Source organism: Onychostoma macrolepis, chromosome 19, assembly GCF_012432095.1.
Source record: "Onychostoma macrolepis isolate SWU-2019 chromosome 19, ASM1243209v1, whole genome shotgun sequence".
Taxonomy (NCBI): domain Eukaryota; kingdom Metazoa; phylum Chordata; class Actinopteri; order Cypriniformes; family Cyprinidae; genus Onychostoma; species Onychostoma macrolepis.
The window spans coordinates 16150603-16167948 of NC_081173.1; the positions used below are offsets into that span (position 1 = coordinate 16150603).

The 17346-nt window shown below is 35.0% G+C and overlaps 1 protein-coding gene across 1 annotated transcript in view; it reads right to left on the reverse strand.

Annotated features, from left to right (window-relative positions):
• calcr (calcitonin receptor) overlaps window positions 1–17346 on the reverse strand; it is a 53881-nt gene that overhangs the window by 26662 nt on the left and 9873 nt on the right. Inside the window, exons 2-3 of the mRNA XM_058754703.1 lie at window positions 2766–2831; window positions 449–611 (exon numbers count right to left, since the gene is read on the reverse strand). Of these exons, the coding sequence (XP_058610686.1) occupies window positions 449–611; window positions 2766–2810 (208 nt within the window). The 5' untranslated portion in view covers window positions 2811–2831. The remainder of the gene's footprint in view (window positions 1–448; window positions 612–2765; window positions 2832–17346) is intronic.

Sequence of the window (17346 nt, forward strand, 5' to 3'; positions counted from 1 at the left end):
GACCTCATGTGGAAAAAATATATATGATATGAGTCCTTCAAAGGTGTTATTTCTGCACCTAGCGTCACCAAAAATAAAAAATAAAATAAAAATTGGTCCCACCCTATTTCACACCATTGATTGAGTCAGTGGTGCATTGTGGGCCACTCAAACAGACTAATCCTGAAAAAGCCACAGCATCACAGAGTTTACACTGGGGAATCAACTAATGAATGTCTTAAAGTTGTCTCTGCACGTTAAACCGAGATAGGAAAAAGTACTTTAACATCCTAAAAGCTTAACACACATCCGTTTTGAAGATAAACCTTTATTGTTTCTCTGATCACCTTGTGATAGCTTTCAGCCATTTAGTGTTCCTCTAACAGCCTTGGCACTTAACGAGCTTATGAAAAGAGTAAAAGCACCATTGTCTGTCATTCAGATGAAAATTAATTGAAAATACAGCTACCTGTTTTATTATGGGATCCATTTCGGCTCAGAAGCTCCAGACATTTGTACTGAGACTCAGTCATGATCAGCCTCTCTCCCTCCATTGCCATCATGACAGGAGTAAGGGATAAGTCAGCGGTGGGCTCTGCTTTCGTCTCTGTTGTTCCAGCCTTTGTTGCACTCTGCAAAGTGAGATGATCTTGAACACAGCAGCAGTGTTGGGCAAAATCCAGTATTTAAGAAATGGCTCCCTTTCAATTCATGAACTTGAATTTGAATTGACATGAATTGATTACTTTTTTTGAATAAATATAGATAAAATCAAATTGTTTCTTAGTTATTCCCTTATACTGTATGCACTGTAGAAAACACTTTTTTTTTTAATAAAAAAAAAGAAATAAATGTAATTAAATTAAATACAATTATTATAATGGGAAATGACTAATGGTAACCTGGTACATGAATTAATTTAAGAAGGTAATTTAATTAATTTGATTTAATTTAAAGGAAATGTATAAAAATTAAATACAAACTGCGATCATACTTTAGTTTGGGGACCAATTCTCACTATTAACTATTAACTTCGACTTTTGCCTCAATAAACTCTTAATTTTCTGCTTATTAATAGTTAGCAAGATAATTGTTAAGTTTAGGTATGGGGTAGGATTAAGGAATCTAAAATATGGTCATGTAGAATAAGGCATTAATATGTGCTTTATAAGTTCTTTGAATTTCAGTAATTTCACTTCCCTAAATTCAAATGAAACTTTTACACCCTGTTTGCTACCGCAATTCAAATTCAATTCATACTCGGGAATTAGACTGGGATTTAAAAGCCATTTCTGAATGGCACCAAACCTCAGCAGAAACACCATAGACACAGCACAGTACTTTTTTCCCCTTGCGACCTCATATGCACACTTACTCGATTCTGAGGACACCACATGGGCACTTGACATTTTAAAAGGTATGGTTTTACACATGAAAACTGTCCAGATACATTCCTCTGCCATACCATATCAGTATAATGAAGATAAGAAATTCTTCACAGCCATTGGAGCTTTTCCAGCAAAGACGTACAGGGGGATAAAGCTTCACCCACAAAGACAGGCTTGATATCAAAATTCAAAGCGCATCTCTAACCATTGTGTTGCTGGTATGAGTCATCTTATAGTTCAATGGGAAGTCAAAGAGCCAATTCAAAAGTACTTTACTTTTTTCCCCTTTTAGACACCTCACAGTAATGAATTCTACATTCATTTATGACTGAAACTTTGATGTCTTTGTGCAAAGATCTTAACTTTGGCAGATCCTCTCAAACCCACCTTCCCATACCATTAAACAAATTGAGAAAATTCAGTGGCAGCTTCTTTAGTGCTGTGTGTCTTACCTGCACACAATAACGCATTTACAACACCAAATTCATCTGTGAGGTTTCTGATGTCCCATGTAGCAGTTTAGCAGCCGTACATATGATGTCACTCCAAACTTTGAAGTAAATGACGTCATACATACGACCACCAGGCCACCACCCAAGTCAGTCAGGAAAACCTTTAGTCCTTCAATAGAAACTGAATGTCAAGAATGGATAACATCATGTTTCAGAAAAGTCCTACAGAAAAAAAGTATGGTACTTTAATTTAGTCAACTTTTTAGACTCGTATTTACACCCATTAAAACCAATCCACACCCTTGCTCTCAGTTTTTGTTGTTTAGTCTAGCTTTAATTAAATGCCATTTCCCATTATACTTTTAAATGTGATGTGCTATTCTGCAAGCTCATTACTATTCCACTAAGTTAGATTTATATGCAGTCATGGGAAAGTAGCTTCAAGGTCAAAAATAAACAGAGAGGACTTAGACATATTAATGCCCACATACAATTAGCAAAGTATGCTGTTGGCTTGTTGCAGTGTTAACATAGTGCTAATGTACTACATGCAGAGGGCTTCATATGCTCCCATTTCATCATTCTGACACGGAGCCAGCTGCTCTGATACCAGCATTGATGGAACTTTGTGGAGCCACCATTTCATGCCTCAGGAGTTCTGTGGGTTTTCAGGTCACCTCCGCTTGTAATTACCAAACTGGAGCAATTAGTAAGTAATGGATTTTTTCTACTGGATAGTTTGGGGCTGGGGTAATCAGGAGAGAAATCTTCTAATGACAGTTTGTAAGAAAAAAAAACTTTAGTGACCAGTAAACATTTTAGCGACAGCAAGTTCAAATGGTTTAAATGTCAAAAAGTACAAGTATGTATTTTGGACTAACAAATGCATAAAATAAATATGTATTAACATGAATAAACAATGAATGTAATGTTACGGTCCACTCACCAAGATAAATGATGTCAAAAGCCATAGGGTCTCTTGCCAACCCATGCTCTCAGATCCTGACTTTATCTGTGAACACAAAAAAGTATTACAAAAATTGTATAAAAAATGCAACAGACTCCGAATTTGAAGTTGACTTTAAAAAAAATGTAAATAAAAATTGAATTGAGAAAATATGTTTTATTATTATTTTATTATATATATATATATATATATATATATATATATATTTTTTTTTTTTTTTTTTTTTTTTTTGGAAAATGTGAATATTTGGGGGGATAAATCATCAAAATTAAAAATCTTGTTCTTCAATTGGGAGGTGCTGGGAATATAAGACATCATGCAAATCTAGACTGAAAGCTCCAAGCTCCAACCTGTCCTCCAACCAATGCGCCCGTATAGGTCATTTGTCCAAATCCCTGAAATAAGACCCATCAGAGCGTATACTGCAATTGTGCCCCTATCGGCAACAGGAGCATTGCGTTGCACAACGATATGTAATCATGTGATCATGCGATCATGGGTTCAATACCAGAGAACGCATGCGCTCATAAAATATGCACTAAAAATTTTGATTTTGCATGATTTCTGTAAGGGGTAAGTTTAGGGGTGGGGTTAGGTGTGGTCATTCGTACAAATTAGCCACCTAGTAAAAAAAACATGCACAGACAAATCCAAATTAGACCCTGCAGCTCGTGACGATACATTGATGTCCTAAGACATGAAACGATCGTTTTGTGCGAGAAACTGAACAGTATTTTTATCATTTTTTACCTCTAATACACCACCATGTCCAACTGCCCTGAGGGCGTGCACGGCATCCGGTGCGTGACGTCTGTGTGTGCTCTGGCGTAGTTTGTGCAAGTCAACACTCCCGGAAGAGTTCGCGCAAGCAAACGTAATCTTTTAGGTTTAAGTCGGTTTGAACAATCAGGATAAGTGCAAGTAATTACCATTTTGATTAGCCGTCATACCCACAATCTCTGTGCACTGTGTAAACAATGAGTGATTTATACATGTGACAGATTGCTTCTGGCGCTTGAGTAAACTACGCCAGAGCACACACAGACGTCACGCACCGGATGCCGTGCATGCGCTCAGGGCAGTTGGACATAGTGGTGTATTAGAGGTAAAAAATGATAAAAATACTGTTCAGTTTCTCACACAAACTGATTGTTTCGTGTCTTACGGCATCAATGTATCGTCACGAGCCGCAGGGTTTGATTTGGATTTGTCTGTGCATGTTTTTTTACTCTCAAAGATTGTGTGCCCATTGACTTGCATTATATGACTGACAGACTGCAACGGTTTGAGTTAAAAATCTTCGTTTGTGTTCTACTGAAGAAACAAAGCCACCTACATCTTGGATGCCCTGGGGATAAGCAGATAAACATCAAATTTTCATTTTTGGGTGAACTATCCCTTTAACTTTAAAATGTAAATATATGTTGTAATAAGGCGCTTGCACAAACGACCGATAGGATCGTTTTTTGTTGGAGGACAGGCTCCTTGATTTAGTAGACACTTTCTATATCTTTGATTTGAATCACTTGAAACACACAATACATTACTGAGGGTAAACTATCATTGTCACAGTTTGACTTAAACCATATAATGTTGTAGTTCCTTATAACATTACCAGCCATTGCTGAGTAATTCAGTTTTATATACTTGCCAAAGTCATTTTATCCTCCCATTTGGCTCTTGGCAACTGTTAATTTTGGACCCTGAGTACGATATATCAAAGCTAGACTCTGGCTGTTAACCTACAGCACTGACATGTCAAAACTGCTTTTATTAGCCTTGAGTGTCATGTAACATTTTTATACAAAACTGTAGGTCAAACAGTCTCTGCTAACAGTTTACCGTCTGTATTCTCTACTCTGTCTGCACTTTATCAACAGAAAATGCTATCGCAATAAAGCAGAGGGGTGAGGAAGAGAAAAACACATTAAAGATGGCTAATCATTTTGTTGTCACCGTAACACATGTTATGTGTTTTCAGTTCAGTAGCTAAGATCGTAATTAGCATTCCCTTCCACCTCTTTTTCTCATGCAATTTAAAACTTGCTTGCTCTCCTGTGTAACTAGGTTTCAGAATGTTTGTTCTCAACACCTCTCTTCAGAGCACAGCGGGGGTATTTCTCTGATAGACAGACAGACAGCTACTGAACCTCTGGATCCACTCAGCTGTGTTGACATTACCTCAGATTAGCAGCAGCCAAGTCTCCACAAACTGCCCTGGTGTGCATGTAGTTTGAGTGCTGATTTATTGGGATGTGGAGTGTATGTACCGCCTCAGGCCTCTTACTATGTTCTGTCACAACACATATCACGTTCAGAGAAGATATTTGGCTCAAAAATTACTCTGTTTTTCTTTCCAACCTGGAGGATTCCAACCAAAAATGGGCCATTATTTTAAGAACAAAAAAGAACAGCCTGAATCACTTCAACTCCTTATGCAACCAATTTTTGGGCATGCAGTTCAACACACAAAATGCCTTTAAAACGCATGATGCATCTGTTCAAGTGGAGGAAAAGTTGCCATATTTAGTTTTTAAAAAGCAGCACGCAGTCTATAGCACAGTTCTAATGTAGTGCTGTCAAAATTAACACACTAATGTATGAAATTACTGTCAACTTTACAATAAGGTTCCATTTGGTAACATTAGTTAACTGCATCAGTTAACATTAACAATGTAATATTATATTATTAATCTTAGTGGATGATAATTTCAAATTAAATTTCAAATTAAAATCAAAATTTGTCTGTTAATATGGACCTGTGCTATCATGAACTAGCAATGAATAGTTCTATTTTAGTAACTAACGTTAACAAGGATGAATAAATACTGTAACAGTTAATGCATTAACTAACGGTAACTAATGGGACCTTACTGTAAAGTGTTACTGTTTATCACAGTCAACACATTTATTCAGTTACACATTTCGTTCTGTTCTAACTGTTGTTAGCATCATTTTAGACACATTTTGTTTTTCTCATTTGGGACTTTTTATTGACGAGGGCTAATGACCTTTCTGCATTTTTACATTTTCATTAAAACTCTATTTAGCATGTTTATTAAGCTGTTTATTGCATGGGGACTAACACTAACCCAAACATCAATGTAGGTGATTTAAGGTTTAACCATCCTTGTGGGGGCATTTGGTCACACATAGTCTTACGCAGCCCACAAGTCCCTAGCGGACCATGCATTTCTCAGAAAATGGGGTAAGACATTGTTTACAGGTCATTTATATACCGAACCCAGACGGGACATTTAACAAAAGCCATTTACATTCTTTACATGGTGAAATTCAGTGATGACTGAAGCTATTTCCTGTGTGTTTAATGCAGGTTTGTTTATGGGTGAGACAAGTAGTTGCTGTTGCATAAGTATATATTTCCGCTTTGAGTGTCATCCACACAATCTACAGAACCCAATAATTGCACATTGTTTCACTTAAAAAGAAACAAAATTGCCCTATTCTGATGTGACAAAACACCCAGAAAAAATTAATTATGAACACGTCTCCATCATTGAATACTGTCTAGTTGGCAAATAAAAAGAAGTGGAAATATAGAAAGATGGTGAGATAGAGCGCACAGCTCTGTTCAGCATGCCAGATGGCTGTGGTCAGTGGCACAGGGGAAAGAGGAAGAAATCAGGCTTGCTTAACTGCCTAATCGTTGACTCCCAGAGTGCAGGAGGTCGGTTGTTTTTTAAATGCCTGCCAGTATCTGGATGGAACTTAGCCAAAATAAGAAAAAGAAAAGGAGGCTGAGAATGGATCCAAGTCTTTGGATTCAGCTCCATATAAGTTCTGGTTATTAGCCAAGGTAATTATTGTTCCTCCATGAGGATGAATTAAAGCTTTCTTCATTAAATCTCATCATGTTTGCCAATAGGCTGGTTATTCCCTAAGGAAGCACCAGACTGAAGATTCAAACGTTACTTTGGAAGTAAGATCTGGAATTACAAAATGGATGTTGAATTAGTAACCAAGACCAGACATTACTCGTTAAAGTTTTTTTTAGAATGAAGGATCCAAGATGGCACTCACTCTTCCCTGAAAGGCTTTCAGAAATATTAATATTGTTTGTTTTGAAAAATGACTTTTAATCCTTTGGTGACTGCAAAACTCAAATCCTCTGTGTCCACTTCCTTAAAGCTCCATAAAATGGCTTAGCGATGACTGATAAGTGATTAACCAATTATTTTTACATAATCTCTTGTATGTTGCACTACAAAGTTTTTTTTTTTTTTAAATAATAGTTTGCTTGTAAATGTATGTTCACATACTTATGCAGCAATGTGAAAATATACATGAGGAAAATGCTTTATTTTACCGTTATACTAAGTCATTTAATCTTTGTACACTAAAAGGATTGGTGTAGGATTTACGTTGAAATACCTTTCACTCAGAAATTGCAAAATTTCACAAATAATTACATAGAAGCAGCACAAGCAGCACATTGAATTAAATATGCAAATTTGAAGTAGAAACACTGAAAGTGTCTTTTTGTAGAATGTACCCTGATAATCTTTATTTACAACTAATAATTTTACAAAATTATTTTTATTGTATTTATAGCCAGCGTAGCTCATGCACAGCGACCACTTTTAACCTAAAAACTTCTAAATCATGCAGTGCAACATTGCCAAAAACTTTACATTAAAACTATGCTGTATCAAAATGATTAATTTCAAACAATATATCAATAAATCACATTATATCAGATTTTTAATACATAATTTTCAAAAGAAAATATAAGAAGTGGTTATCTGTGCAAAATTGACCCCTGCAATGTTATGGGTTAGTTAAACTGGGTTAATGGTATAATTAATCTACCCCAAATTTAGCATTGTAAAGCAAAAAGCAAAATAGATAAACAGGATGAATGTATTGTTTATAAAATTCCTTTAGGGATAGTATAATTTATGGATGCCTTGAGACCACAAAATTGGTCGAGACTACAAAATTAAATTTCTACGTATTTAAGTGAATTATTGTAAGCTGTGGGGGTTTCAGAAGGCACATCATGTGTTTTATTAAAACTTATTATTAAATCTTATTTATTAAATTCTATTTTGCAGCTGACTGTATATATACAGTATATACCCAGGATAACTAAACCACCTCACTTTATTTGACTCATTTTTTTTAACTTTATTTGACCCTTTCCTACTTTACTACTGTTAGACTTTCTCATCCTTAATGTGCAATGACAAAAATCATCCAACACAATGAAAAGAGAGGCTGAAAGGAAAGCAGAACAAGGCTCCTTTCAACTTATCTAGACCCTCCCTTGGGATTATTCCTACAAACAAATCCCCCTCTATAAACAAGATAGATTTGGTGGGAAGACAAGTATGATCCACATCAATATCTTCTCCCATTTACTAAAATAAGGCATAAAGTGAATTGTGAGCCATTACAGTCAATGGTGACAGAGCACCTCAGTGTGGCAAAAGCACACTGGTATGAGCGTTTAGTGCTATTGTGAAATGCTGTCATGATGCCAGGGCTTTCAAGTACAATGGCATGCAAACTCAAGGCTGTTTCTTCCATGTGCCGTTAGGCCAGCAATTTTTCTCTCTGCAATATCGAGCTTTCCTGAGAGCCTCATTTGTACTCTCAAAATCTGACCTTGTGCTATGCATCAGGTCATAAAAGAGAAAATATCTAACCTGCTGAAGTACAGCTGAAACACAAGCAGATGAGGGCAGGGTGTTTTGGTATATGAGAAGCACTACATTCTAACTCATTAACCCGGCTAATTCTGTCAGAGAGTGAGATCCCCTGTACAGCAATAAGCCATTAGCTGGCTTTAATAGGTGGCATATTTATATAGCGCCAAAATGGACTGGAGTGATATCAAACAAGAGGACAGGAAAATGCACTCTGAGGGATATCCATAATTCAGAGAGCACTTAAAATGCTGTGGCACTGCTGCGTACTCTGCTCTTCCCAGATTTGGACCTCAGGGCTGCGAGCAGTAATGTGAATCAAGTGTAGGGACAGGTACAGGTATGGTGTTGTGGTTTTCCTGGACTCTTTAATCCCGCTCAGTGTTAGGACTATAGGGTTTTGTTGAACTGTACACAGTAAAATCAGCAGTGTAATATTTGCAGTGTTAAAAGTTATTAATTCCCAAAGAGTTGAATTAACAATCTACAGTGTTAAACAGTATTGGTGTTCAGTGTTGTCACACGGTGTAATATTTATGTAATTTCACTTTTACACTGAAAGTGTAAACCGAGACCGAGACGGTAAGTTGGATTGCTTTTCTCTTTATAAAATTACACGGGATAAATACTTTTTGTTGATAATTTTACTCAAAATATGATTGGTGGTGAACACATTTAGAAATTACTAACTGCGAGTTTTTTTGTCAGGTTTACAGTGTTAAGTTCGTGAGGTGTACAGATGCAACGTAACGTAAGCCTGAGTGAAAGCTTCTAATGCGGGCTCGATTTCCTGAAATAAGGTGATTTTACGTTTAAAATAATTTTTGGAATGTGTTTACAATTTATGTTATATATATACTTCTAGCTTCTTTCATTTTGGTTGGTTGACAGATCCTCTCTCCTTCATTCCCGCCGAGGCCTGGTTTTACTACGAGTCTGAAGCAGACACATTTGGGCGGTTTTCTACTCAGAGGAGAGAATTCATCAAATGGTAAATTTATATTTGTTTTTGAAAGCATTGAGTGCTTTGAAACAGTAATAGTGGGACTGTTAAACATTTACGCGCTAAAATTTCGCTTTTGTGACGCATAACACCGTGTTGAAGTGTCGTGTCGCGTCAAGTCTTTCTGCAAACGGAGCCCAATATTATCCGTCTGCAACTTTCAGGACCGCAGTTGTAGGACTGCACTTCTAGGACCCTAGTTTTTTTTTGTGACAGCGCCACCTACCGAGCCGGAGAACCGCAGTCCCAGGACCCTAGTTTTGGAGGACTGAAAAAAGTGCCACTAAAGCAGTATTTCCACCCAGTTTTAACTACATTAGAATTTTAGAGTTTTTTAAAAGTTTTATTACACCCAAATACTGCTTTCTTTATTGCAATTAAACCTGGTTCCTAGGAATGTTGAGTAATCATTGGGTCTAAGTAGCATAATATAATAACTCATGTAAAATAAACAAGGAATCATGGTATAGTCTTTTCAGTCACTAGATCAACCACATTTTCAAGTACAGAGGGAAGACACAAGGATGACTCTGGGAGTAGATTTAAGATTGTGTATATTTTATAAAATAATATATTACAACAGTTGAACTTGAACACACACAAAAACAAATTTGTTCATGACGTGAACCACATAGAAAGAACTTCATGGACAACGTCTTCACTGACTCCTAAGAGAGAGAAAGAGAGAGAAGTGAATGAAATAAGGAACATTTAGTTGAACCTGTTCTACTCTCTAATTTTAAATTTCATATTTAAAAGATCTTAGTTACCACAGAGCGCACACACATATACGATCCAAAAATAATTATATCAATCTTCATACTAATTAATGTTCATAATACTATTATTGCATAGCTACTGTTCAAAGATTTGGAAAATTTTTATTTTGATGTTGTGGGAACAAAGGTTCTTGAAACATTCATGTCAATAAAGCCCATCTGAACTGAGAAAAAAAAATAATAGAGAGAGATGCAAGAAATCTGAATAGAAATAACATATTATTGACATGACTTTAAATATTTAAAGCACACGTTGTGATGTATGCAGCAGCACTACCTACCACCTGGATGCTCTCCTCTCTTTTCTCAGTTGTTTCTCTATCACCCTATTCAATTCTTCCACTTCACTGAAATAGTAAATGGAGAACATAATCACTGCTACGTTAACAGAAATACTGTTAACGCTTAAAAAAAGGATACATTGGACATTGTGTAGAAACAATTCCAATACTTGACCAATTTATTTATTTATCTTTTGTCATACTATTGCCTGCCCTGAGCTGTGTCCTTGAAAGCACTTCATATAGAGTACAGTACACAGTAAATGACACGATCTAACACGTGGTATTTTAACAGTCAATTATTATGATGGCCTCTCTGTTATGTCTGACTATTAAAATGTCATATGTCTCAACCAACATTATAAAACCATGTCAAAATGAAGAGACGTACTCATAACATGTATTGTGGGGTAACTTTAAACATGCTGAATGAGCACATGACAGTTAAAACATTAAGATTATTTTAACTTAATTAAAATGGAAAAACAATGAGTAATTAACAAGCTTTCACAACGAACGTGCTACAGTTTATTCAACACAGGCTTATCATGCTAACAATTCATTTTACAGCATTAGAGGCTAATATATGATGGCTATGCATTCAAGACTATTTAGCAAATCACGATCACTTCGGATACGTTAACTTTCCAATTAAATGCATCACAATTGTTTTTAATGTTAAACAAATAAAAATGTATTCACATTTGATACTCACACTCTGACTGTCATCCATCTTCGCCTCTAATTCGGTAGGTGGCGCTGTCACTAAAAACCTAGGGTCCTAGAAATGCGGTCCTGAAAATGCAGCCTCCGGTTTTGCAGGCAGATGCTACTCGACGGAGCTGTGTAACGCGGGACATTTAACTTAACGTTATCAGTCATTTAATTGACGTTATCTAATGCAAAACTGTGAAATTAGAGCGTTTAAAAACTTTGTTCGCAAAGTACGTTAAACTGTAAATCCATCAGTCTTTCCTTCAGTGCCCATGGGCAGAGCATGCTTGAAACCAGTCTTTATCAATTCATATGGCATGCTATTTTGGGTAAATAATGTCCTAAATATTTCCAAATGTACAAAGTTAAGTTTTAATTTAGAAAGATACGTCTGAATCTTAAGATGCCTTATTACTCATGTTACACATTAAAATTATATAAATGTGTTTAATAATCAGATTAAATAAATACTTAAATTGTTCCAGGAATGCCTCCATGTGAATATTGCACGAGGTTTTGTAGCAAATTTAACAGTCGTTTAATTGACCCTGGAATTAAGGATGTAAATAAAAATAAGTTTGATTTGACATCCGTATTATAGACAGCTCTCAGCATACTCAAAATTAGGGGTAATCACAATTATTTTACCATATTTACAGTCCTAATGTAAATTAAATTACTGAAATAAGTGTTTTTTTATTTTTATTATTCTTTTTCAATAGAATTGGCCCAGACTTCTGCAATGTCAAATAAAGGAAGCTCCTCTCATAAGATTGCAAACTGGGAGTCTGATGACACTGAGTGATGGAAGCCCTTCAAGAAAGGAGCAGAATGTTGAAGATGAAGCCAGAATTGTGAGTCTGTGTCATTTATGTTATTCTGTGTACAGTAAAAAACACACCTGGAATTTACTAATTATTAATTTAAGATATCAAAACACATGAAAAATGAAAACTTGTCGTCATTTCTCACTCTCTGTCATTCCAAACCTGCAACACTTTCATTCATTTTCAAAACACAAACGAAGATATTTTAAATGAAACCTGAGAGATTTCTGTCCTTCCATCGACAGTCTACACAACTACCACTTTGATGCTTCAAGAAGTTTATAAAGAGATCATAAAAGTAATCCAAATGAATCGAGTGGTTTAGACACAATTTGCTGAAGAGACTCGATCGCTTTATACAATGAACAGATTGAATTTTTTTTTTTAAATGTCCACATTTAAACATTGATCAGGGATCATAAACAGAAAATTTGGACTAAACCACGTGATACGTATGGATTAGATCTCTTTATGGATTAGATCTCTTTATGAAGTTTATGAATTATCAAAGTGGTAGTTTCGTGGACCGTCAATCAAGGGACAGAAATCTTATATTCTATTAAAATATCTTCAGTTGTGTTTCAAAGATGACGAAAGTCTTGGTTGAGTAAACGATGGAATTTTCATTTTTGAACTAATCCTGTAATAAAAGAATGTGGCCTTGTGTCTTGTGTTTGTTCACTTGTGACCCAAGATGCATGCTAATGCCAGGTGTGAACAGAGCCACTGTGTGACTACACAATCAGTTTAGCAGAATGGTTCCTGAGAGAGATATTGTCATTATTTTTATTTATATATATATATATATATATTTATTTATTTATTTTTTTTCCCAAGAAGCCAACTTCCTGGCTTTTCCCAAGACCTTCAAGGACACAATTGACCTTGGAATCAGCTGTAAAGGAGGATGAAACCGATGTTTAAGGTTAGACTATATTTCAGAATAAGATCTATATTCATTTATTATCTATATTCTGTGTTCATGCATTTTTTGCTGAAGTTGTCATATCTTTTATTTAGAATGGGACAGCGATATTGCATCAATTTGTCTCCTACTTCATTTGGTTCCACCATTGCCACAAGGCTGCAAGGGACCTGGAGAAATGTCCTCCTATCAAGCTGAAAAACATCTTCAAAAAGGTACATTTCTGTCACTACCTATTGTCTGCCTCAAAATATTGCCAGATGTGTTTTATATGAAATACTAATAAAAATAAAATCAATTGGAGAGCTGACCTTAATTGTTATTTTTGTCTTTGATCTGCAGGTACTAATAAGAAGAATACCTTGTAGAGACCACACAGCCATACCTGCTCGCTGATGGGACAACGAGGAACAGCGTTCATGGATGCTACACAACTGTCGACAAGTATCTTGCTGCAGTCTTGTTCAAATCTACCTGTCATACTTGTAAATTTGATGATTTTATGTGTTTTATTAACTATGTTATGTTTCCGTGCAACACTTAATGAATGTGACTGACTAATTAACCTCTACACATCTGGTATATGCTTTAAAGTTGCCACTTTGCCCATTTGTTAAATAAACGTTGGAATTTGTACATCTGTCTGAAGACTCTTGATTTTATGTCTAATCTTGTACATTAACACCATACAATAGCATTTTTATTTTTGCACTGAAAAGAATACTTTATTAATAACACTTAAAACAACACCAGGGGTGTTAAATACCCCAGAGTGTAAAATTTGAACAACAATTGCAAGTGTAACAATTTACACTCGGAGTGTAATTTTTCTACACTGTAAGGTGCTATATTAACACTAAAAATTCAACACTATGAATGGTGTACTTTTAACACTAGACAGATTGGGACCATATATGATCTTTAGTAGTGTTAAAATTGACACTTTTAAGTGTTAAACTGACACTGCGTTTTTTACTGTGTACAGCTACTCTTTGAGGAGACTGTTGTTTGGAGTTGACTGAAAATCCTCAATTGCAATATTTTAAGATTTGTATGTATACGTATGGGTGAAATCTGTCAGCTGTCCATTACACTTTAAATGAGATTTATCATAGTCATAAATAAAACAATGTGGTAACACTTTAGTATAGGGACCAGTTCTCTCTATTAACTAGTTGCTTATCAATATGCCTATTATTAACATATTGGCTGTTTATTCGTACTTATAATGCATTTATTGTATATGATCATATTCTACATCCCTAATCCTACCTAATACCTAAACTTAACAACTACCTTACAACTTATAAGCAGCAAAATTGGAGTTTATTGAGGCAAACGTTGTAGTTAATGGTTTGTTAATAGCAAGAATTAGACCTTAAAATATAGTGTGACCTAGTATGTTTTAAAAGAAAAGAAAATTTCAGTCCTTCTACTTCAAAATTTCACATTCCATGTGTTACTTTGAAAGTGAAAATTGTACCAAAGTATAAAAAAAATTCTGTGTACAGTATGTATGCAAATGAAATGAAATTCTATATGATTCTAGGCCCTAATAATTATAATAATTCTAGGACATGACATTCTCATCAATTAGTCCAATTAATGTATACTGTATATATTCTGACAGATGAAATTAACATTTTTAAATTTCAATATGATTGAACATAATCCTTTCACTGGCCTACGGCTCTGTGGCAATCCATTCTGAGTTCATTAAACTGTTTTTTCATGAAATATTCTTGTGTTCTGTCTCCACTCATTTTTATTTTATTAATTAATTTTTTTCCCTATGTGAACAGCAAAAACATGTCTGTTCAAATTGTGCAATAATTTTTTATTAGGGACTTTATGTATGCGTTAGGGTTCGTGACTTAACGTGTTAACTCTTTTAACACTTTTTAAAAAAAATAATTAATCATATTAAATTAACATGCTTGTCAGTTCAGATAATACAGTACATATTGCATTTATTTATTTATTACATTTCATATTCTATACAAATTAATTAGCCATTCCAGTGTGACTTTGAGAACAAAAATGGTCATCTTTCTCTAGCCAGCACAGTGTTTGCAGGTAATTCACACCCTGTCAAAGAGATACAACTCAATGGCATGTGATGACACACAATCAACATCATATAAGATAGCTAAGGTTTCTTATGGCCTTGTCCTCAGCCTCCCCTCAGGATAGACCATTCAGATACAGTAAGTCTCCTATGGATGTTTATATTCCATCTTATATTCCATGTGTATATTGACTAGCGATTACGCTTTTGAAACCTCCATCATCAAACAGACTCTGCAGTGTCTGTGCTTCCACACAATTTAACCTTCAAGCTGCAGCTCTGTGTTTTCAGTGAAGGGAAGTCATGCACCTCTTCCCAGGCTCAGCCAGAACCTTCTGATTCATGGGTCTATATATATATTTATCTTCTCCAAATCGAGCCCTCTGTTGTGACGAGGTGTGTTAGCACTTAATCCATCTTGGCCATCGAGATTGGAGCCAGCCAAGTGCCACATGAGCTCCAGCTGTTCTTGACACAAACCCAACAAGCAGGCATTCACAGACACCAGCCAGGTGCGAGAAGACGGCTGGCAGTAAAGCTAAACGGGAATAAAATGAAATGGAGAAGGGGGAACCGCATGGATTGTCAGCTCTCAAATGTTAAATGGCCCATATTTTATGGTCCTAGTGTCCTGTTTGCTTTATGAGGGACATATAGTACTAAGCACAGCCATTGCACTGATGATGGATCTCTAATCTTTATGGCATCTGGAGAGTCAGACAGAGTCTTTGTAGTCACCATGTTTCACACCTCACAATCATTCACAACTACAAATTAGATGTTTACATTATTTTTCACAGTAAAGAATCTAATAAAGGATTCATTTATAAAACTTTGTCCTCAGTTTTTCACATTAAATGTCTGCCTGTGGGAATGTAATAGTAGGATCAAGAAAAATGAGAAAGATATACTATATTCATTAAATCTATAAATGAGTTCTATATGAGCTCTCTAAATGAGCTGTGTCCCAAATGATGTACTGTAAACTTATGCACTTACATTATGCACTTATGTTATGTATTTTTGACGGTGGAACACAAAATTTGTCTATACAACAACTGGAAATAACTGTTACCCACTCTTAATCTGTTTACTGAACCTTTATAATAATAAAAGAATAAAGATACAGGAGAATAGAAACAAATATTTTCCCCACACTATCCCCCAACCCAAATACGAAACTAAATTACACACACACAAAAAAGCCCTCAATATACAGTGTCAATTATGTATATAATAAACTTTGAATCAGAGTTTAGAAACTCATACAATGCACATACCTGTACTTAATACACTTTTGATCAAAATCATGTCACACATCATAATGATTAGATTGACAGATTACAGAAGAAGAATTTGCATAATCAGAAAAAAATAATAATAAATGGATCCCAAGTTTCACAAAATATGCCATTATTGCCCTACAGCTTTAATTCTTATTCCTGATATCAGGTTATGCTGCTACATATTTATTTAATATTGTATAATCAACTAAAATTGGTTAAATTTTAGTTAGCAATTTCACTGACTTGATTAACATGACCTCTAACAGAGGTGAAGTTGGTGCTTTTTTTTCATGGAAGCATGAAATTGATCAAAAGTGTTAAGAAATTTATGATGCTCCAAAATATTATTAATATAGTATTATAATATTATTTCAAACAACTGACTAAAATGAATAAATGATTAAATGCAATAATAGGAAGTGTTTAAAATTTTATTTTCCGAAGAATCATTTGACACTGAATTCACGGTTGCTGAATAATTCAATGGCTGCTTAATAATATTTCACAAAATTTGTTTTTATTGTTTGTTTTTTTTATCAAATACATACAGCCTTAGTAAGCAAAAACATTGACCCCAAACTATTGAACGGTAATGAATGTATCTGTAAAATACCTGCTAGTACTGTGTTAAACTCAATTCTTTACAACAAAGGCAATCATGCAGATAATGAAAGTAATTTAAGTGAATGAACAATCATAAATTAAAAATGATTAATCAGATGAAAAACAACTGTTATGTTAAGAATAATTATTTTTAAAAATAACAAATTAATTATTATGAATACAATGGTTAATCTTATTATTCATTCTTTTCAATCAATAAAACAGAACAGGGCTTTTTTTCAAATCAAACACAAAATGCCCCAAACAGATAATCCTGACCTCCTCAGTGCACTGATATCACGATAAAATGGCTTGACCAAATGAAGTGATAACCTTGCCGTTTGACATATTTCTGGGGAGTGTGCAGTTTGTTGAGGTTTGAGAGTGAGAAAACATTGTGTCTAG